Source organism: Pteronotus mesoamericanus, unplaced genomic scaffold (genome assembly GCF_021234165.1).
Source record: "Pteronotus mesoamericanus isolate MK-2021 breed Mesoamerican mustached bat unplaced genomic scaffold, CSHL_Meso_final contig_78, whole genome shotgun sequence".
NCBI classification, from domain to species: domain Eukaryota; kingdom Metazoa; phylum Chordata; class Mammalia; order Chiroptera; family Mormoopidae; genus Pteronotus; species Pteronotus mesoamericanus.
In genome coordinates this window covers 27,826,303-27,848,684 of record NW_026555258.1, presented here as the reverse complement: position 1 = coordinate 27,848,684, position 22,382 = coordinate 27,826,303, and the positions used below count along the sequence as shown (strand labels likewise).

The following is a 22,382-nucleotide window of genomic DNA, read 5'->3' as shown; positions in this document are numbered from 1 at the left end:
AACCACGACCTCCAAGACAGAGGCAGGGGACGGTCACAGACACAGAGTGTGGGCAGCAAGGAGCAGAAAGGATGCAACTGTGGAAAAGGAGGCCAGGAACTGAAGCATCTCTGGGTCGCCTGGGTCAGTCTAAAAGGAGTCCAGGGTTCTAACCAGGAACCTTGGAACTCGCCGGCATACTAACCCAGATTTCGTTCCAGTGAGGCCCCTAAAAACAGTTTGTCAGAGCCGGGGGACTCAGGAACATCTTGTCCAGACCTGAGGAGTGGCAGGGGCTGGCCTGAGGTCACTCAGCAAGCTGGTGACATCACTGGGACTAGAAGTTGGGCTAGTGCTCTTCCCACCGCACAGGGTAGACGCTAGAAGGTAGTCCAGTTCATTCCATTACGTTGTCCAGCTGCTGGTGGGCTACCCTGAGCCGTCTGCCTTTCCCTCCACCATCAGTCACCCCCATGAGGATCTTCTCCATCACGGAGCCTCCAGTGCTCAGGAAACCAGCAGGAACCGAGTCCCCAACCCACCCTAAGGCTCTGAATGTCCTTGGGCATGTAAAAGCCACATTCCCCAGCCCTGCCTTGGACCAGGCACAGCGAGGACAGGACATTTCTAGGTAACATGAGTACAATTCCTTTGGGAAGCTCCTTTATTGCAACCAAGCATGTATTTTAGCACCACAGAACCTTAAATTACAAAAATAGTAATAATAATAGCAGTTAATCTAGAGTTACTTAGTGTTTTCCATGTGACAAGCACAGTTTAAGGGCTTTACATAGCCTACCTAATTTAATCCTCACACCAACTCTATGGGGTGGGTACTACTGCCATTTTATAGATGAAGAAGCAGAGGCGCAGAAAGGTTAAGTCGCTGGCCCAAGATTACCCATGAAGCAAAAGGCAGGCCAGGATGTGAGCCCAGCAGTCTGGCTCCGGGAGCCCTGCCAAGGGCCACTGTGCAACATTTCCTTTGTGCAGAACGGGGAGATGTGGCAGGCCCGAGACTGTTGTTCTGAGAAAGTCCTGCTCATAAGGTTGGCCGTTGGCTGGAGTCTAGAAGCTTGGATTTTGGGAGGTTTCTCACCGTTCCCCGATAAGAATGGCTCACTGCGCCTAAACCGTGCAATCAATATGGCTCATATTAAACATACTACAGTCTTCGGAGAGTTTAGCAACTTTAGTACTTGCTAGGCAGAGGCTGTCTGGATGACCAGCCCCTAGTAAAATTCCTGGCCATGGGCTTCCTTGGTCGACATTTCGCATGCATTGTTGCTGCAGGAGAATTAGGCCTGTCCTGTGGGGTTCCACTAGGAGAGGCTCTTGGGTGCTTGCATGCAGTTTCCTCTAGACTTTACCCCATGCACCTGTTCTCTCTGATTTTCCTTTTTCTTCTTTCACTGTGAGAATGACTCTATGCTGAGTCCTGAGTCCTCCCAAATGAATCGCTGAACCTGCAGGTAGTCTTGGGGACCTTGATACATCTTCAAAAGCCCTAAAGCTAATCATCTGAAAGAACGTCTTAGAAACTCATGGCTCACCCTGGCTGGCATGACTCAGTTGGCTAGGCATCATCCCACACAGCAAAAGGTCACTGCTTCGATTCCTGGTCAGGGTACATGCCTGGGTTGCGGATTCGGTCCCTGTCTGAAACCGATCAATATTTCTCACATCAATGTGTCTCTCCCTCCCTATCTCCTTCCCTTTCCCTTTCTCTATAAAAATAAATAAATCAGTTTGTTTGTTTTTTTTAAGTCATGGCTCAACTGGTCTTTGGTGACATTTTTCTCAGGCCCCTACTTTTATGTGACATGAGACAATCTCCCCAGTATTGCAATGTGCCTTAAAGTGAGTCGTCCGAGGCTGGCAGGATTCTCGGAGGACTGTCTCCAAGAGGGACTGTTGGCCTCATGGGCATCAGAGACAGGCCCTCAGCGATCACTCGTAACAGCTTTGTTGTCTTACTTGCAGGAAAACCGAGGTTCAGAATAGTTGCGTGACCTCCTTGAGGACTAGGAATTATGCCTTCTGACTTCCTATCCAGGGACCACTCATCATCGATCCCAGAAGGGGATAAGCACAATGAGTAGAAGGGGCAGGGAGGACGTTTTATTGCAACATAAAAAATAACACCCCTCCTGTACCAGGGGACGCTCCTAAGGGCAATGAACACAGGCCAAGTGCTGAGGATGCCACATGTATCAGACACAGTATCTCTCCTACGGAGCTTCCCTCTAACAGCAGACTTTAATTTAAGGGACTGAGCTCCGCATCACCAGAAGGCTAAATAAAGTCTGGGTTGCTGCCTATCGGGAATCCCTGCCTTCTAGCACCTATTCAGGTAATTTTATGTTTACCTAATAATATCAGACTAGCATCATCTCGGGCCTGCTATACTCCTTGTCCAACTCTTCCTTTCTGCTCAGCCATTCTCCTCCACAAAAGCCCAGCCCAGGATGTGTGCGGGCCACGAGCACAGAAGGTGTAGTGAGCTTTGGAAACAGATGGCCCCAAGTCTGATCCCAGCTCTCCCCCATGCTAGCTCTGGGATTCTGGCAAATATTGTAAGCCCTCTGACTCTTCACCTCCTCATCTGCAAATAACAGGGGTCTGGGAGATCGCATGAAATCTGCACCTGGCTCTGTGCCTGTCACCCAGCAGGAGCGTGATAACATTGTGCCCTGCCCCCCTCAATGCCCAGAGTGCTGGATGTGCCAGTTTTATGAATAGGCCACCTACTTTCCCTTCTTCAGTAAGACAGTAAGAGGGAGAACTAGGTTAATTACATTGAGAAGAAATACAAGAGGGTAATAAGGTCCCCAATCCCATGTTTTGTTCACATGTTAAGTAAATGTAAAAGTTATTATCCAAATGATGTTCAAATATTTGACCTCATTACCTTGCGTGCTGGCCATGATATAGGGGTTAGTCACTGAGAAGGAAATCTCAGTTATTCAAGTATGACTTCTCTTACGTAAGAATGAATATCATTCTTACATTGTCAATTGAAATGGCAATTATTTTTTGAGGGGTTTTTTTTTTCCCTCTAAGCAAGTTCTCAACAGCAGGAGAGAAAACAGCCAACAGTCATGGTACCCAAACAGAGGGCTATTTCTCTAAGTCCCCTTCTCCACGGCATCCTCATTTACATTTATAATCATGCAGAACATGTCTATCATTTGAGAGTATTTTCAAAACACATCTCCATGTTCGCATAGGGGCATGACAACGGTACTTGAGAGCATGCTGCAGGCCCAGTTCTGCCACCAGATAGCTCCTCCTGTGTCCCCTCTCTAGGTGTCAGTTTCCTCCTCTGTAAAGGGATGGGTTTGGACTAAATCAGGGGTTACCAAACCCTGCTTAAAATAACATTAGCATCATGATCACTGGAGGAGCTTTTCAATATTCAGATTCCCAGGCCTCTCCTCACCTAGAGAGTGGGGCCTGGAAAACTTACCGAGACAAGCCCCCTCTCCCCGGGGCACTCAGGAGCAGCCAGCCCGGCGTCTGGCCAGCGGGACTAGACTATCTACATTGCTTCCAGGGTGGCTGGCTAGTCCACGCTTCGGATGACCCCACAGAATGGATACCTGGTAATAATTTTAATCATTCCCCAATTTCCAGGCGTCTGAGTTATTTTCCACTTTCCTAAATATGGCTCCTTTTAAATGGGTCGCGCAGGCTACCATTTTTCCTCATTCACAGGCATCCACAGAAACCACAGAGTGCAAAGGAAAGTCCACATCCTAGAGGTCCATTAAAAAGTGATAGATGTCTCCAAATCCAGGTCAGTTTCAAAGGTAGATTTCTCCTGATTCATCTCTCAGTGAGGACAGGCAGGGCTGGGTGGATTTGATTTAAATCTAGCTGATTTAACTCTTCAGTCAGGAGGGCTCAACTTGACCAATTTTTTTTCCCTGCAAGAGATATGCTCTTCCCCCGGCCCCCGCCCCCGGAATATAACCTTAAAGCCTCCTTCACAGCTCAGAGAAAAAACATAGCTTTCTTCTTTCTTTCTTTCTTTTTTTTTCTAAAAAGTGATTTTATTAGCATCTAAGCATCCTTGAATGTCAAAAGCTGAAAATGCCTGGGGGGCGGGGGGTCATCCAATTTGACCATGCAAGGTTCCCAAAAGCAGTACCTTCCAGGGGCCTACTGAGAATCTGTGGCAGGGCAGGGGAACGTGGCTCTCCAGACCCCCGGGCAGTGCCTTTTCCACCACACCCCACTGCCTCCACCTCGAGTCACTCATGGTCCCTCCTGGGGATCCCACAGCTACAGAAGAACCTCGACATTGCTGGGTTTTCCTCTTACCCCAAACTCACTGAAGCAGGGGATATAAAAGGGGGCCAAAGAAGGGATATGATCCACAAGCCAGAGACTAAGGTTTCAGTCGCTTAGAAATAAGACTCTCAAATTTAAAGCGCGGCAACAACTAAAAAAAAAAAAATATGTATGCATTTATGCCTACCGGAAAAATAGACTGAGAAAAACACCTGATGGAGTGGTAGGATTAATGATTTTCTTCTCCATTTTCCAAAATAGTGTGGTGTTGTTTTCAAAATAAATATGAGCTTTACAAACACAACAACATATGAAGCTCTTAGAAAGGGAGCATCCAGGGGCCATCGGAAAGACAGATGAGGCCATTTACCTTGCTTTATTTCTGCTAACTACCATGACCGTCTATTTTGGATATTTCCTCCAACAATAAGCATTCACAGCTATGTTCACAAAATACCCCACGGTGATTCATATGTCTGGATTATACTGACTTCGTGAGAGCTGTGAACAGGTTTCTCCTTCCTTTACCCTCCCCTGACATTCTCAGTATATCTTAATCATTTTAAAGACAACCAGGTGTGGTCTTGTAACATTCCCTCTGTTGATCTGACTTTCTAGCTCAATTTTTCATTCTGTGTGTGTTTTTATTCGTCACGTGTTTAGGTCCTGTCTCCCCAAAATTAAAATCATGCCCTCCTTTTAACTAATCCCTTAGCTTGAGCAGCAGTGCAGCGGGATCCGAGCAGACAGCCTGGGACAGAATCCTGCTCACCGCCTGCTAACTGGGGACTGAGGGTGAGCCATTTAACCTCTACGTAACCTATTTCTCCATCTTTAAAATGGAGGTTGAAAGAATAGTACTTACCGCATAGGGTTAACTCACTTTACATTTGTTAAGTCCTCAGAATTGTGCCTGACAAAGAATAAGTACAATATAATTGACAAATTTTAAAATACCTTCACCGGCCCAAAAGTTAATGAGGCCATCAGCAAAACCCCAGGTAGTGGCGAACACTACAGGACAAATGACCCAGTTTCATCAACAAATTATAAGGAGGGAAAAAAAGAGAAAGGAAGGAGGGAGATGAAGGGGGAACCTATTGATTAAAAGATGCTTCAGAGATATTTATACTCCCATGTTCACAGCAGTATTACCCACAACAGCCAAAAGCTGTAAGCATCCCAAGCGTCCATGAATAAATAAAATGCGGCATAAAAATACAATGGAATATTATTCAGCCATAAAAAGAAATGAAATTCTGACACCTGCTATATCATGGATAAGTGACAAAAGCCAGATACAAAAAGACAAATGGTGCATGATTCCATTTACATAAGGGATCTAGAGCAGCGACACTCGCAGAGACAGAAAGTAGTAGCACGAAGGCTGAACGGGGAGCGGTTGTTTACCGGGCACAGCGTTTGGGTTCCGGATGATGCAGACGGTCTAGAGACGGACGCCGGTGACCTCGGCACAGCAACGTGAGTGTGCTCGGCGCCTCTGAGCCTTACACGTAACATGGCTCAAATGATCGATTTAATGTTGTCTGTATTTCACCATGACTTACCACAAACAGGTGGTTAAGAAACACATGAACCAATCACAAGGGGCGGACCTGATTCAAAACTAAACTAAAAGAGTGTATGGTATTTATGAGACCATTGGAAATTTTAACTCTCTCTAGATATTTTATGATATTAAAGAGTTAATGTTGATTTTTTTGGAGGTGTGATAATGACTTTTAAGAGTCCTTCTATTTTACAGATACAAAAATATTTACAAATGAAATGATTTGATATGGGAGATTAGCTTCAGTATAATAACGGAGGGGAAGATGTGGGTGGGAAAACCACAGAACAAGACTGGCCATGAGGTGCTGAAGCTGGGTGAGGGGTACATGGGGTTCCTTCTGTTGTCCTACTCTGTCTACGGCAGGTTTATAAGTTTCTGTCATAAAATAAGGTCAAATAGTTTATTAACTTTAGATACTGGGCTGTCACGTTATGTATATTATCTGCTCTCAATGGTCTGGAAAGGTTCCTGGCACAGCACTGCTGTTCAGTGGCTACTCCGGTTTCGTCTGCTTAATTTCAGTTCATTCCCGTCCCGAGACCTAAGGGACATGGAAAACATGGACGGTCCCGCCGACCTTGCCTCTGCCCACTCAGCTCCAGGACGGACTCTTCTACGGCTCACCCCTTCCAGGTGTTAAAGGAGCCAACAACCTCATAGTTGCAGAGCCCTTTTTGGCAGAATTAACCTCATTTTACAGAGGAGGGCCTGAGTCCCCGAGAGTTTAGTGAACTCGCTTGTGTTGCACGCAGCCGAATCAGGACATAAACCTGGATCTGTGGTCGCAGAGCTGTCCTCTTTTCCAAGCAGCCTCCTTTCTCATGTCCCAAAGAGAAAGCCTTGCCTTTTCATGCACCCACCTCTTCCCTGTTCTCCTTCAAAGAGATCTCGGAACCCAGTTGCTCTCAATCTTCCTCAGTTAGGCTAAAGCCTTTCCCCCAGTATTTCCTAAGTGAGTGGGCAGTCTTACTCTCTTCTCCCAGGTTTACATTCTGAGCTTGTTGGTACTCTCCCGGGCACTGCAGGTTAGAGCTGCCACCAGGTGGCTTACCAGGTGGCCACCAGGTGGCTCTGAGATCTGAACAGCCGCCCGGTTTTCCAGACTTGGGTCTCAGAAGCAGTGGCTCTCAAACCTGGATGCACATTTAAATCACCAGGGGAGATCTGAAAAACACCAACATCAAGGCCACACCTCCAGAGACACTGACCTAATTGGCCTGGGGTGGCCCCAGGCATGTGTTGTCTTAGCTCCTTGGCTGCTCTGCACTACGGCCTGGGCTCCTGAGACAGCCTCAGAGACGGCAGGATCCTTCCCTCTACTCAGTTAGCCTTCTTTACCTTCCAAAGAGAACTCTATTTTTTTTTAACTAAATGGCTAAAATAAAACTAACATTGGCATAAACATAATACGCAAATAGAATGCACAGTAAATACTGATTGAAAATGCCAATTAAACTAGAACTCAAAATGTACAGAAACGCAACTTCTGAGTTTCCCAAGAAGAACTGAGTATCTTCAACTGTTTTCCCCACTTTGTATCATAGCTCTGAAAGGGGAAACGTCTAACTTCTCTCTCAGGATATGAATGCAAAAGCCATCGGGATGTGACAGCGCAATCTCTCCCTTCCACGCCTAAAGGGACTCCCCAGAAGATTTCAGTGTAGAGACATGCGTGCATACACACACGTACGCACACACTTGCACACACCTCGAATCTCTACCTGCCTCAATAGTTGGCCTAAGGCTATGGAAAATACCAGCCTTCGGCATCATAAATAGTTACACTATCCATTTTTTCTAATCAGAAGGGAGGAGGATCCACACACAAGTACCTTCCTTTGGCTTGTGGAAAAACTCAGTTCTAACATTATTGGATGCATGTGGTAGGGAGGTACTGTCTAAGCTCTCTACATGTGCTCCATATTCCCACTTCACCCATGAGGGAACTGGGGCTCAGAGAGATTAATTTGCTTGCCCAAGATCACAATGCTCACCAGTTACTGTCCTGAGACACCTAATCGGGTTTTCAGACTCTAAATTCAGTGGTCTTTCATTCACTCTAATAGCCATAACCATCTCTTTCACACGCCCATACCAAATGCATACCATCGCTGAAGAATGCAGGCCTATGGGGCCCTGGCAAGGTGCTCATGAATATCACAGCAATGGCGGCGCCCACTCTTCCAGGCACCATGGAAACAGAGCTGAGCTCCGTTTAGGTGCCCTTGTTCTGGGCCCCTCCGCATCTGGTGCACAGTTCCATCACAGCCCTTCCCACCCCCAGCACAGTTGTCTGTTTAATGTCTGTCTCACACATGAGTTCCTTTGAGGGCCCATCATGGGAGGAAGAAGTATTCTCTTCACTGTTATTCATCCACTCAACAAATATTTACCGAACGCTTTCTATGGGCCAGACAGCAGGGACTCAAGCAGGGACTCAAGCAGGGACTCAAGCAGGGACGCAACAGAGTGCTGAAATGGAGCTTCCATAATAATGGTGAAAATGGATATTAGTCTGAGTTACACCAACATACATATGATTACAAGCTGACTGGTGCTATGGAAGGCACAGGACATTAGCGAGCCATGGAGCAAAATGAGGAGGCCCTGGTCTGAAGGGACAAGGGAGACTCCTTGAGGAGCTCTGAGGATGTGTTGGGGTTCACTAGACACAAGGCAGTGGGGGACGGTCCATGAGGAGAGAATTATGCAGCATCTATGAAGACATGAAACATACTGCAGAGGCTGGAGCCCAGAGAACAAGGGGACTGCAATGATAGGACTGGTGATTTATCTGAGGATCAGTCCTTTGGTCATTATTCTGAGGGCAATGCGAGCCACTGGGAGGGTCCTAAGCAAGGGGGTGATACGTAAGATTTCAATTCTGAAAACCTTATTTGGGCGCAGAGTGGGGAACAAACTGAGAGGGGGTCAAAGTGGATACAGGGAGATAGTCAGAAGGTCAGTGCAGTCACCCAAACGCTAACGATGGGGGCCTGCAGTAGGGCAAGGGCAGAGACGAAGGGAGGTAACCGGATCCAGGCGTTAGTGTTCAGGAGGGATACGGCAGGGGAGAAAAGGAGTGGAGGACGACCACTAGCCTCCAGCGTGCAGAAGCAATGGATGCCGTATACTTGGAAGGGGAACCCTGAAGGAAATGCAGGACCAGGGAGCAAGGCCAAGGGGCCGCAATCCATCCTACCAGCTCCATCACTGGGCTAAGCCCAGGCCTGCGCTGCTGTCTTATTACAAAGGGGGGAAAAAACCAAAAACCGTTGAGCTGATTTTTTTGAGTTATAAATGGGCAAGTACTTCAACATTTAATTTATATGTCCCTAGTTTCAAAACTCATTTTAAAGCCTTCCTATAATCTTACCAGGTTTTAGGTACACTGGCATTATAACACCCAAATTATTTCTGATCTAAAAATAATTACCCCATATGTTGCTTTGCCTGAAAAGGTGTTGAAAGAAATTATTGGCAAGGGATATGTTTTTATTGCCAAAGAACAGTGAGCCAATTACAAGTAATGCCTTAACTCATTTCATCCATTCTTAAGAAAACCTATCAGAGGAGACACACGCATTTCCCGAATGCATTCAGGAATGCGGGTGTCTCAGCAGGGGGGAGGCGCATTATGAGTGATTATAGACATACGAACTATAGGGAGATCCAGACATGATCCATCAACCGACAGGAGCTCTGTTAACAGGTAGGTAGGTAGGAGGCATTAGCAAGAACAAGCCTTTTTCTTTGATTCTGGATCAGAGGTTGCACACTGACTGCTCTTGGGCCACAATCAATTTTAAAATATATTTTTTTTGCTCCACACAGTGCTCTTTTAAAAAACTGAACTAATATTTTAAAAATCCAGATATCTGGCTTCCCTGCGTCTCCGCTGGGCAGGGTCCCCTATGCACCGCATCCCCACGATGCCTCGTCTTTATCCAACAGTAAGTGTCAGCTGACATTTATCACTGCACTTGCAGTGTTGTTTTTTATGGTGAAAAAATATTTCTCTGTATCCATGGCTCTATTGAAAGTGGGAAAACAAAACATAAACCAAGAAGACTGTATGTTTCCAAGAAAAAGAGAGAGAGAGAGCACATTTCTGAATGGAATTAAAAACTATTCTGACGTGCAATTCACAAAGTGTGTCCACATCCATTTCTTTTACCCCTGCTTTCTTCATCCATTCACCAGTATATTATTTGCCCAGTGCCTGTGGCCCCTGTATGTTCTTGAGTTGACAATCTCTCAAGACTTGAGGCCCCACACCAGAGATTCAGGTATAAGAAAGGGACCCAATATTAGAGAAAAGGAATAGGAAGAAGGTGTGGCCACAAAAAAGGCCAATGCTCAGTTATTATTATGAGGATCTAGGGTGAGGGCCAACTCGGCCAACTCAACCATAATGGTAATTCTGACCATGAGAGTCCCAACAGCTGTTACCAAGCACCGGCTATGTTCTAAGCCCCACGCTAGGTACTTCACACATTTTTCTTTTAACACATTTTACAGACAAAAAAAATCTGAGGCTCGGAGAGGTTAAGTCATTCACCCATGTTCACATAATAAGCAAGGAAATCAGGACTCAAACGTCAAACCCAAAGTCCACCACACACGGTTTTCTACTGGAGATGCACATCAGAACATCCAAGGGAGATATTTAACAATGTATATGCCTGGGGCCCCACCTCCAGAAGATTCTGACTCAGCAAGTCTAGGTGGAGTCTAGGCATCGCTATGTATTTACACAGCTCCCCAGTGCTCTCCATGCACAGCCTCAGTGGAGAACCACTGCCGTACGCCTCACTGTTGAACGCATGAATGTGGGAATGAGTAGCTGACGAAAGTAAAATGGGCTGCCTTTTCCCATTAGAGGGTGTCACCAGGACTGGCCTTACAGCACCTCCTCCACATACAGACAAATGCTTGACCCAATCCACTCTCAGCCCTCCAAAGGCAGAAGCACCATCTGTTGCTCAATGAGTCATTTTTTTCTTCAATGTGGCATCCTAAAAAATGGCTCTTCTAAGGAAACCGTGACAACATCCTTCAGGGCTATGTGTGCAGCGCACTTTGTTCAAGTCACGCAGAAGGGAGAAAACCCTGGCTTGGGGATGAGGGGTTGGGCAACAATGGTCTGCCCAGTCACGTGGTAATAGCCACATACATACGTGGTAACAGTGATCACAAACCACATACGTACATGTTGTGGGTCCCCAATTCACTCACCCATAAGATGCTTATCTGAAGCCAACGAGAAACAGAAAAGGAGACAAAGGCTTTGGGCAGCATAAGGAATATCATGCCCTGAAATTTAAGAACTTCCTTCATGAGAATTGTTCTTTCATGTATTCAAAGCCAATTTATTCTCCCTCTGGGAAAAATACTCCAAATCTAATCACACCAAAAATTTACTTTATAAAATTTCAGAGGTGGTATTATCTCAGACAAGAAAAACTATTATACTTCTCTTGAGCAGCTGGGGTGTTTTGATATTAGGGATCATGAACATATATATTCTTTCTTTGGCCACTATGAAGCACAGGGCAGAATTTCTAATTCACTTTTAGCAATTGCACAAGACCTTTTGCATACATTTCTCTCTACTCATCTTGCTCATCTCTTCATTTTATGACCCTCTCTTTAGAATTTTTAAAAATGCTCCAATGATCTATGTATTTTAAACCACTACACTATGGAAATTTTTACAAATCTTTTTCATTTTTCATTTTTAACATTTTATTCACAGAAAACTGAAGATATAGCTCAGGGGTCAGCAAACTTTTTTCTGTAAAGTTCCAGATAGTAAATATTTTAGTACTTGCAGACCATATGGTCTCTGTTGCATATTCTTTTTTTTTAAACAAAGCTTTAAAAATGTAAAAATAATTCTTAGCTTACAGGTTTTCACACACACACACACAAAAAAGAACAGGTGCTGCAGTTTGCTGACTTCTGATATAAATTAAAAATTAAATTAAACTATAACTTACCAGAAATAACCACTATTAAAATTAAGGTGCATATCCTTTAAGATATTTTATATGCAGATTTTAATGAAATCTGGATTATATTATACATTATGTTTCATGACCTGCCTTTTTAATTTAACAATAAGTCATTAATATTTTTCTATGTCAAGGCTGGATACAGAAAATATTGTATAGATATATCAATATTTATTCAACCAATCTTCTCTCCTTGACTATTAGGAGTTTCCCATTTTTCACTATCATAGATTATACTACAGCCATTAACTTAGAATAAAGTCCTAGAAATGGAATTTATAAATCAAAGAAGACACATATTGTAAAATCATTTGATAAATATTCTCAGATAACCTTCCAGAAAAGCTATACCATTTTATACAACACTCCTACCAACAGTATGAGTATATATATTTAATCCTCACCAATATTGGGAATTACCACCTTCTATCTTCACCAATAGGATATGCTAACATGGTATATTATTACTTTAATCTGGATTTTTGATAGCTAATATATGTATTTGTAACTAGGGTATATATTTTTACCACATTTGTGTTATATATATTTATTCCTTGGCGAATTTCCTGTTCGGGTCTGAATTAGTTTCCTATTGCTGCTGTAACAAATCACCACAAACTCCATGGTTTAAAACAACACAAATATATTCTCTTATAGTTCTGGAGACAGGAGCCCAAAATCTTACAGGGCTGAAGTCAAGACGTCAGTAGGGAGACCGGAAGATGGCGGCGGCCGCAGAGTTGGCGCTGCTGGAGAAGTCCCTAGGGCTGAGTAAAGGGAACAAATACAGCGCTCAGGGCGAACGCCAGATTCCAGTTCTTCAAACAAACAATGGTCCAACTCTTACAGGATTGACTACTATAGCAGCTCATCTAGTCAAGCAAGCCAACAAAGAATATTTGCTTGGAAGCACTGCAGAAGAAAAAGCTATAGTTCAACAATGGTTAGAATACAGAGTAACTCGAGTAGATGGAAACTCCAATAAAGATGATATCCGCATTCTGTTGAAGGATCTTAATTCATATCTTGAAGATAAAGTCTACCTTACAGGATATAATTTTACCTTAGCAGATATCCTATTATACTATGGACTCCATCGCTTCATAGTTGACCTGACAGTTCAAGAAAAGGAGAAATATCTTAATGTGTCTCGCTGGTTTTGTCATATTCAGCATTATCCGGGCATCAGGCAACATCTGTCTAGTATTGTCTTCATCAAGAACAGACTATATACTAATTCCCACTAGAAGCTACCTGAAATACAGAAGAGTGATTAAAAATATTTTAAATGGAATGTGTATTCTGGACCAGAGGACTAATGTAAACTGAAATGCAGTCAGTCTTTATTTGCTGAAGTCGACAGAATTTTCAAAAGATAAACTTGTGTCTGAATGTTTATTTTGTTCTTTAGTTGAAATTTTGCAATTTTTTAATGTAAAAATTCAACTGCTATCAAAATTGAGTTAAGATCAAGTTATAAATTACCTCATTTTATATGAACTTTATTTTAATAAAAGTGAATCAGTGACTTAATTTTTTTAAAAAACAGTCCTTTTAATGGTTGACCTATTTGGCTGGTTGACATAGTTGGCTATTTATTGACCATTCTTTCATATTTTAAAATTCATTTGCCCCTTATGAATATTTACAGTACTTTGTTTATTAAGATCTATGATAAATTGTGCCATGGATAGAAAAAGGGAAAACAGATGTATTTGTTTTCAAGTATTTATGTGAACCAGTAAAGGTGGTTGAAAAAAAAAAAAAAAAAAAAAAAAAAAAAAAAAAGACATCAGTAGGGCTGGTTCCTCCTGGAGGCTCTGAGGGGAGAATCGCTTTCCTTCCCTTTCTCAGCTTTCAGAGGCTGCCTGCGTGCCAAGCCCACACTAAGTGAAGCAGAGAAGCCAGAGCTCTCATGAAGACGATGAAGCAGAGGATCAAAGAACAGAGAGAGGTAAGCATGCTAGAGTGGCACCTGAGGTGGGGGTAGGGGTAGCAGAGGGGACCAGCGTCGCGGAGATGCTCGGTGGTGGCTCTCCTCCGCAGGCCGGAGTTGATGGCAGAAAATGCTGATGTAGACTAGACTCCCTGGCAGCGATGGGGATGACAGGAACCCAGCTACTCAGGGGCCAGTCGGCAGCACTTACTGTTAGAAGCACGGTGGGTGCGATTCTATTATAATAAGCAGCAAGGTCAGAGGGGCAGCCTGAGGCGCCTGCTCCGCAGAGATCTGGGGAGACGGTTTACAGAGCGCAGTGTTCCGAGGGGAAAGGTCAATGAGCAGCCAACCCCAGCAACCAGAAAATAAAACAATCAGAAAACGGAAGATCAGGAGGCAGACAGTGGCTGTCCCACCAAAATCCTAATCTTTTACCCAGTGTATGGACCTGAGACAGTTTTCAGACTGGAAAACCTCTGTCTGAAGGAGAGGCTAGGGATTCCCAGGCAGAAGGACCCTAGAACATCACAAGTGATATATATAATAGTGATTCCCTCGGTCTTTCCCAGAGGGACCTACAGAATTTATTCCAGTAATCATAAACTTAGGAATGAGAATGACCCACGGTTTGAAGATGGTTAAACACGGGGTTTGCGTCGATACTGGAATATGGGGACCCCAAAGGACCATCGTAGCCCCGTTAGGAGGGAATTATATGAGGGGCAGACCAAAGAGCAGTTCTGACCCAGTCAAGGTCATAATAAGTCTATTAGGCCCACAAACACACCCGGTGGCTTTGTCCCCTAGTGATCCACTGAGACATCTTTCAGGGGCCCTTTGCCCAATTTTGGCAGTAAATGGACAGTGCAGCGCTCGGGGCCCGAGAAGAACATGGTGTCCACAGGCCAAGAGCCCTCAGAGTCACCTCACCTAGTAAACCACCTCAATCAACAGAGATGCTGGGGGGAACCGGAACAGGGAGAAGAGGAGAGAGATGATGAGTATCAGGTATGCCCCCCAAACCAGCCCCAGTGGTGGGGGCTAAAGTATGCCCCACTAACTTCCTCTTGGAAGTTTCCTAGGAAAAGAGACCACAGAATTTTGGAGGTAACTCCAGACGGGGTGAACTTACTAATCAAAGACAGTGAATGCACGTGGCAGCAGCAGTGGACGGGCTGGATGCTGTGGCACACTGTCCAGGTCCTCCCCTTCAGGACCCAGACACTTGTCCCCAACGGTGGGGAGGGCTGGCTGCTGACCTCACAACGGTGCCCTCTCCAGGAACTGCCCTTGGCCAAAGTAAACTGCCTTACCCAAGTCTGCAAGCCCCAGGGACAGCTGATATCCACATGGGGACAGAAAGACCCTGAATCCTTGCCTCGATTCAAATCTGAGGGCAGTCCCAGCCTCAGAGCTCCCTGTGGTATCAGCAGAGGCCTCTCCGCCTGCCCCATCCTGCCGTCCTCATTCCCTCCCTGGTGCGTTCCAGAGGACACCCCTGCACGTAAACCTGCGTGCGGACCTCTGCTCAGAGCCCAGGTTCCGGCCAATCTGACCTAAGATATCTATGTTGTAAATATTTGTCCTGGCTGTAGTTTATGGCTGTAGTGGGTCCTGTGGGACTGCACCCAGGTCCCCTCTACTGAGTCCGTACGCTTGTCCACCACCTGCTGGGAATATCTGCTGCTGGGAATAACTGAGTCCCTGACTGGAACTTGCCCTCAGCCTGAGGGAACTGCCTCATCCCAGGGGGCAGCCCGTGGCCAGTGACGGTGATGCAGGGGAACAAGGACCCAGGCCCACTGCCTCAGTCTGGGAAAGCCCTGAAGGGCCATCCCTGCTCCAGGGCTCCTGGTGACATCACCTGAGGCACTGAAGCGGCAGGACCGCTGCCTCTCCCTCTGCCCCCTCCCGCAGCCGTCTCTCAGAAACGCTGGTGTCTCCCCAGAACACGCCCCAGTGAACCTTCTGCAGGGACCGCTCCGTCTCAGTCTTTCTCCTGCGAGCTCAAAATATAACAGCGGTTTAGGTTTTCAGACATTTAAAATTTTAAATGCATCAGTCTTTTCCTTTGCGTTTACCAATTTTTTAATTGCGTTGTTCTAACGTTTTAACTTTTTAAATGTGATTAACCAGTCATCCTCTACACCCTTTGTGGAAGAGCTCAGCTTTCCTCAATTATTTCACATACAACATTTATTATACACGAAATGACTGTATTTATTTGAGCACACTTCTGGAGTTCCTCTTCTGCTCCACCGATCAGTCTATCTCTTTTTGGTTATAGAGCATACCATTTTAATTAATTTTTATTTATTCATATATGTAACTGCTAATTTAAAATTAATATTTTAATTGATAGTTTAATTAACTCACTTTATTAGCTGCAATTTTGTTTTGTTTTGTTTTGTTTTAAACTGCCTTGAGTCATTTTAGGAATAAAACAGAACATTAATACCATACATCTCAATACCCAAGATGTTAGTGATTCACCGTTTCACAGAGGGAGCGTGACTGCCACAGCCTGAGGGCCCAGCACACGGAACAGACTGGAGCGGGAGGCCGGCCCTCGCAATCCCTGGAGCCCAGACCTGCAGGACACAGGAAGCGCCTATCGTGGGGAACCTATGCGAGGCATCAAGAACCAGGATCTCAACTCCTTAAGTTAGAACGAGGAGGACCGAGCGAGTGACCGGGCCGGGGGAGGGGATGCGCTCCAGGCCAGGGCAGCCTGCGGGTGCGAGGCCTCGGCGGAGGCGGGGCAGGGAGGAAGGCCCAGGCCGGGCAGGCCAGACCTCGAGGGCCAGTTTTGGACTTTTTCCTAAGAACACAAGGAGGCCACTTGAGGCTTTAAAAAAAAAACAACTTTATTGAGATATAATTTATATACAATTCACCCATTCAAAGTATGCAATTCAATGGGTTTTAGCGTATTCACATATACACGCAACCATCAGCATAGTCAATGCTAGAACATTTTTACCACCTCAAAAACAAACCCCATATTCTGTAGGAACCACCTTGTATTTCTCCAGCTCCCAGCAACCACTAGTCTCCTTTCTGTCTGTACATTTGCCTGTTCTGCATGTTTCATATGAATGCAATCATACAATGTGGTCTCTTCTGGCTGCCTTCTTTTTCACTCGTCACAGTACTTTCAAGGCTTATCTATGTTGCAGCATATATGAGTACATTCCTTCTAATGGCCAAATAATACTTGATTCTATGGATATACCACATTTCAATTACCCATTCATCACGCGATGGACATTTAAGTTCTCTCCACCTTAGTGACTATTATAAATAATGGTGCTATGAACGCCCTGTACAAGTTTTGGGGTACACAGGTTTTCACTTCTCTTTGGAGCATACCTAGGAGTGGAACTGCTGGGTCACATGCTAACTCTATGTTTAACAATTTAAGGAGCTGCCAAGCTGTTTACAAAGTGGCTGCACCATTTTATGTTCCCATCGGCAGTATATGAGGGTTTCAATTTCTCCACGCCCTCGCTAATCCCTTTTATTATCTAACTTGTTGATTCTAACCATCCTAGTAGGTATAAAAAGGCATTCTGATTTGCATTTCCCTAAGCACTGAAGGGTTCTGACTGAGGGTCTGATACAGCCAGACTTTTGAATTGTCACCCTGGAAATAGGACTTGAGGACAGAAGGAAGGCCGGGAGACTATGGTTAAGAGGCCATCAAAGCAGTCTGGGGAAGCTGCAACAGTAGCTTGGGCTGTGATGGAAGAGACGGCAAGAAGATGAGGGTTGGCTAAATGGGAGATAAAATCTACAAGGTCTGGAGATCACTGGATGGGGGCACAAGGGAGGGGTCAGAGGTTACTGGTTCACAGAACCGGGTGGGTAGTAACGCCCTCATCAAGAAAACACAGAAATATTTTTTTAATTGTCGTAAACCACACATAACAGAATATTTACCATCTTAATCACTTTTAAGTGTATAGTTTAGCAATGTTAAGTGTTTTCACATGTAAAACCAATTTCCGAGCTTTTTCACCTTGTAAAACTGAAACTCTGTACCCATTAAACAATAACTTCCCATTTCCCCCTCCCCCAACCCCCTGGCAACCACCAGTCTGCTTTCTTTATGAATCTGACTACTCTAGACACCTCATACAGTATTTGCCTTTTTGTAACTGTCTTATTTCATTTAACATAATGTCCTCAAGGTTCATCCATGTTGTAGCATGTGACAGTTTTCCTTTGTTTTTAAGTGATATCACAGAAGTTTTTTACTGACCAACAGATAAACACAGGTTGATCTAAAACATTTTCTTCTTCAGTGTCATTTTCTAAATTTTAATCTTAGCCTATTTTAGATTCAGACTGACAGACGTGCATAGCATTATGCTTGTTCCTTGATCCTTGCTGTTCATGACCCAAACTTCATGAACTTGACCCTTTAGTGTCTTTCAAACTGACAAAATAATTCTCAGGTAATCCAAAGGATAAGGGGCTTTCATCTGAATTACCAATCTGATCATCTGAGGTTTCTTTTTTCTTTAATTAAATTATCTATTGATGGAAACGAAACAGTTTCGTTTGAAAATTAGTCCTAACCTTTTCGTCTACCTCCCTTAAATCTGAAAATGTTAAGATCTATTCTGAGAGATTGGGCAATTTCTGCTGCCTTTAATCATCTTGCCTTGCATGTGACAGGCAATCTTTGCATTCACAATAATTTTATTACTTGATTATAGTGTAATCTTTTATAACACATAATAAGCAATAATGTAGAATCCAAATGCAAGTTAAAATTCAAGTGAGTGGAAGGTCTCCAAATAAAACAAGTGACCATAGCAACTGAGGTGGAAAATAGATGAAATCCTAACTACACACAGACAATGATATTCTTCATCAGAACTATTCCTTTGCCTGCTGGAGAGACACTTCCCTGTTTCAAAAACATTAAAATGTTGAGGGAAGATGTGCATCTTAGAATCAAGAAGATAAGGTGAATGGAGAGAGGCAAAAAGAATATAAGGAAGGTTTACACAGAGCAGCAGAAATTGCTAGCAGGAGCCAGGAGAATGAAACCACATAAAATTGAAAATAACCACATACAACCCTTTTTTATATTCAAGAATCATAGTTTGGGGTCAAAAATCCACATGTCCCATCCAATTTCCCCAGAGTGAAGTAGATGACAACTAATGAGAACTGAGACAAAGATCTTGAATCATCAGTGAAAGACTGAATTAAAAGCACCACATCTTAGAAGGTGGCATGTTAAGAGTGCTTATCTCTGAGAGGAGCAGATTAGGGGAGAAAACACATTGTTATTGTTTATGAGTATTTTCTTGTTTTTCCTTCCCTACAATGAACATACATATGAAAAAATGTTATGTTAAAAAAAGAAATAAAAATATTTTAGAAAGAAACACAAACTGGCCGATATTTAAAAAGAAAACAGTTTCTGGTGTTTAAATGTAGAAACCTTAGTTCCCCAAAAATAACTGCCTTAGTGCAATTCCTGTCCTGAAATCCTGAATAAACGAGGCATCACCGCACATGGAAACCTTGCGTCATCACCGATATCACTTTGGTTTTGCTACAAAGCACTGCTCAACGAACAAGTCCCTGTCTGACCTACACTCAGTGCTAATTCTTCAGTAGCTATCTCTGAAGGTCACAAGGAGCCCTGCTGAGGAGGAGATAAATGGTAATGGTTTTTGTAAGGACGAAGCCTCGTTTGGGGCCTAAAAGTCACTGCAAATGCCATCCACACAACCCACATCAATCCTCCTGGGAAGGAGCAAAGGTTTACAAACTTTGCTTAACAGTCAGACACTCTGTCCTCCAGGCGCTGTGGGTCCTGACTGGGGCCTTGCAGAGTTCATGATGTTCAGTCATTTTGGTCTCCATCATTCTCCAGGGAGGGGACAGGAAAGCTTTATAAACTGTGCTTAGCAGTTCCCTCTGGTGCCCCCGACAGTGTCTGGAACACAAAAGGAGCCTAATGATTTGCCTCCGCTGGAAGGAGGGCCAGCCCTCCCCAGGATTCCCAAGCCCTGATTCAGTGACATCACCTGTTCTTACAAACTGATTAAACCCATCAACAATCCGCACAACTCAGGAATGACAGGGATTTCCTTGGTGTTCTTTGGAGGGGAAGAGCACACCCATACGAAAGCCATGGAAGTCACAGTAATGTTGAGGGGAGGGGTATCACAGGATCCTTCACGCACCCTGCCTTTATGTTCCTGCTCCTGGTCCAAGGGCCCTGACTCCTGGTACCTGGGTTGGCAGGATGGCACCGGGGGCCACATCGGATGGATGTGGCCTCTATGGCTGAAAAAAGGCAAGAAGACAGGTTCTCCCCTGAGAGTCTCCAGAAGAAAGTAGCCCTGTCAACATCTTGCTTGACTTTAATAAGATTCATTTTGTACTCCTAACTTCCAGAACTGTAACTTCCAGAACTGGCCAGAAGCAGAAAGGAACGAGAGAAGATCTGCGCCAGGGAGTCTAGCCTAGTGGAGGAGACAGCCCCTGGCGCATCACTCATTCTAAGCCACTGCTGCTCCTGATGGTGGAAGAGAGGCGATGGCACATGAGGTGAGAAGCAACCAAGCAGCAGTGTAGCACAGAAGAGCCGACTGCTACACCCTCACAGCTGGCGGGGTCCCTGGGACGCTGGGCCCTGAGCTGGGCCTCAGGGACAGGCCGGCCATGATGCCTGCCTTCTGGAGCTCATGAAGGGGGTAGGAGCGCCCTGAGGCTTTACAGGCCAGGAAGGAGGTCATGAGCCAGGTGTCTGGGGGGTGTTGCGCGGGGCAGTAGTGAGGCTGGCCTCCTTTCCTCTTCTCTTCTCTGCCTGCCTCCCCAGGCTTCCGCTGGCAGCAGTCCTGGTCACCAGGTGGGACAGGAATCACGACACCTTTGAACGCGGGCTCAGCTGGCCAGCCTCCCCCATCTTGTGAAGAAGGAAACGGGGGAGAAGCGTGTCTTGCCCCTGAACTCCCAGTGGGATGATGGCTGAGGATGAGACCCTGAGGCCCCAGGACTCCAACTCCAAGAGTGGGGCATTTCCCTGTTCCCACACTGGTCGCAAACACAGAGACCGAGTGACGATGAGCTGTCATCTGACAGCAATTGGGAAACTAAACTGATGGGGATTTCTGAGCCAGTCTAACGGGAAGGCAGTGGTTCTCTGGTCAGTGAGACCAAAGCAGGAGCTGCCATGGACAGGACAGGACTGGGGGAGGAGGGCCCCACAAGGGGTACCGAGTGTGCCGGGCGCAGGGACGGGTGCCTGGGCCAGTTCCATGAAGAGTGAAGAAAGGCCAGCAGTGAGCACCATGAGATCTGAAAATGTGGAGGCGGATGCGGGGCAGGGCCAAGTGAAGGGGGTGGTCATAGATGAGGCCATGGCTCCCAGCCTTTATGACGAGCGGGGAGAACCACACTGGTGACCTCAGGTAATGGGCTCAGTTTTATCTTTGTAGAGCTGATCACATGTCTGCAGTCCAAATGCCCGTCATTCTAAAGGCGAGAGTGGGTGATGAAGTCCAGGAAGGGTTTACAACTGAACAATAGTAAGTATGGACAACTGACCTGCCCCATGTGCTTCCTCCTAAATTCTTTTACCCAAACTTAAGAGTCTACGCCCAGAAGACATCCTTTGCTTTTCTATAATGAGCTATTATTGAACCAATGAATTTCAGAGTGCTATGAAGGAGCAGCATGCAATAGCCCACCAAACGGTCCTTCTTTCAACATTAACTGAGCATTAAATACGCTGTTTCCTAATAGTCTTTCTCCCTTTCTTTCTTTGAGTAATAAAACCACTTCTTACCTGTGGTATATAGAATAGTGCCCCCTACAATGATGTCCACATCCTAATCCCAGACATCTGTGAATATGTTACCTTACATGGCAAAAGAGGCTTTGCAAATGTGATTAAGAATGTTGAGATGCGGAGATTGTCCTGGATCATACAGGTGGGCTGAGGTAATCACAAAGGTCCTTATAAGAGGGAGGCAAGAGACTAAAGTAAGAGGAGATGTGGCCATGGAATCAACAAGTTTGAGTGAAAGAAGGAAAGAGCCATGAGCTAAGGATGGATGTGGCCTCTATGGCTGAAAAAAGGCACGAAGACAGGTTCTCCCCTGAGAGTCTCCAGAAGAAAGTAGCCCTATCAACATCTTGCTTGACTTTAATAAGATTCATTTTGTACTCCTAACTTCCAGAACTGTAAGAGAATAAAGATGTGGTGTTTTAAGCCACTGCTTTGAGATAATCTGCTATAGCAGCGATAGGAAATGTATTACATCATTAAATTTAAGCTAGGCACTTGCCATCTAAGTGGAGATCAAATGTAACCATCCTACCCTTGAAGGTAGGTATGACCATGTGACTAATTTCTAACAATGGGATTGAACAGAAGTGATATATACAACTTCTGGATCATCTCCAGCTTTAAGGCAAGCTGCTTGCTCTGGACTTTGGAACTTTTTCTTCCCCCTGCCCCTTCTGGTGGATTGGAATACGGATGTGGTAGTGACCATGTTCCAACCACATCAATGAGGACAAATCCTACAACAAGAGTTAAGGA

At 45.0% G+C, this 22,382-nt stretch overlaps 2 protein-coding genes across 2 annotated transcripts in view; one reads left to right on the top strand and one right to left on the bottom strand.

Annotated features, from left to right (window-relative positions):
- Window positions 1–22,382, bottom strand: part of GABBR2 (gamma-aminobutyric acid type B receptor subunit 2) — a 331,202-nt gene that overhangs the window by 282,470 nt on the left and 26,350 nt on the right. The gene's annotated exons all lie outside the window — the stretch shown is intronic.
- LOC129079400 (eukaryotic translation elongation factor 1 epsilon-1) lies at window positions 12,583–13,627 on the top strand. Its single transcript, XM_054584624.1, has one exon. It carries the CDS (start codon window positions 12,588–12,590, stop codon window positions 13,110–13,112), a length of 525 nt encoding a protein of 174 aa, XP_054440599.1. The 5' UTR covers window positions 12,583–12,587; the 3' UTR covers window positions 13,113–13,627.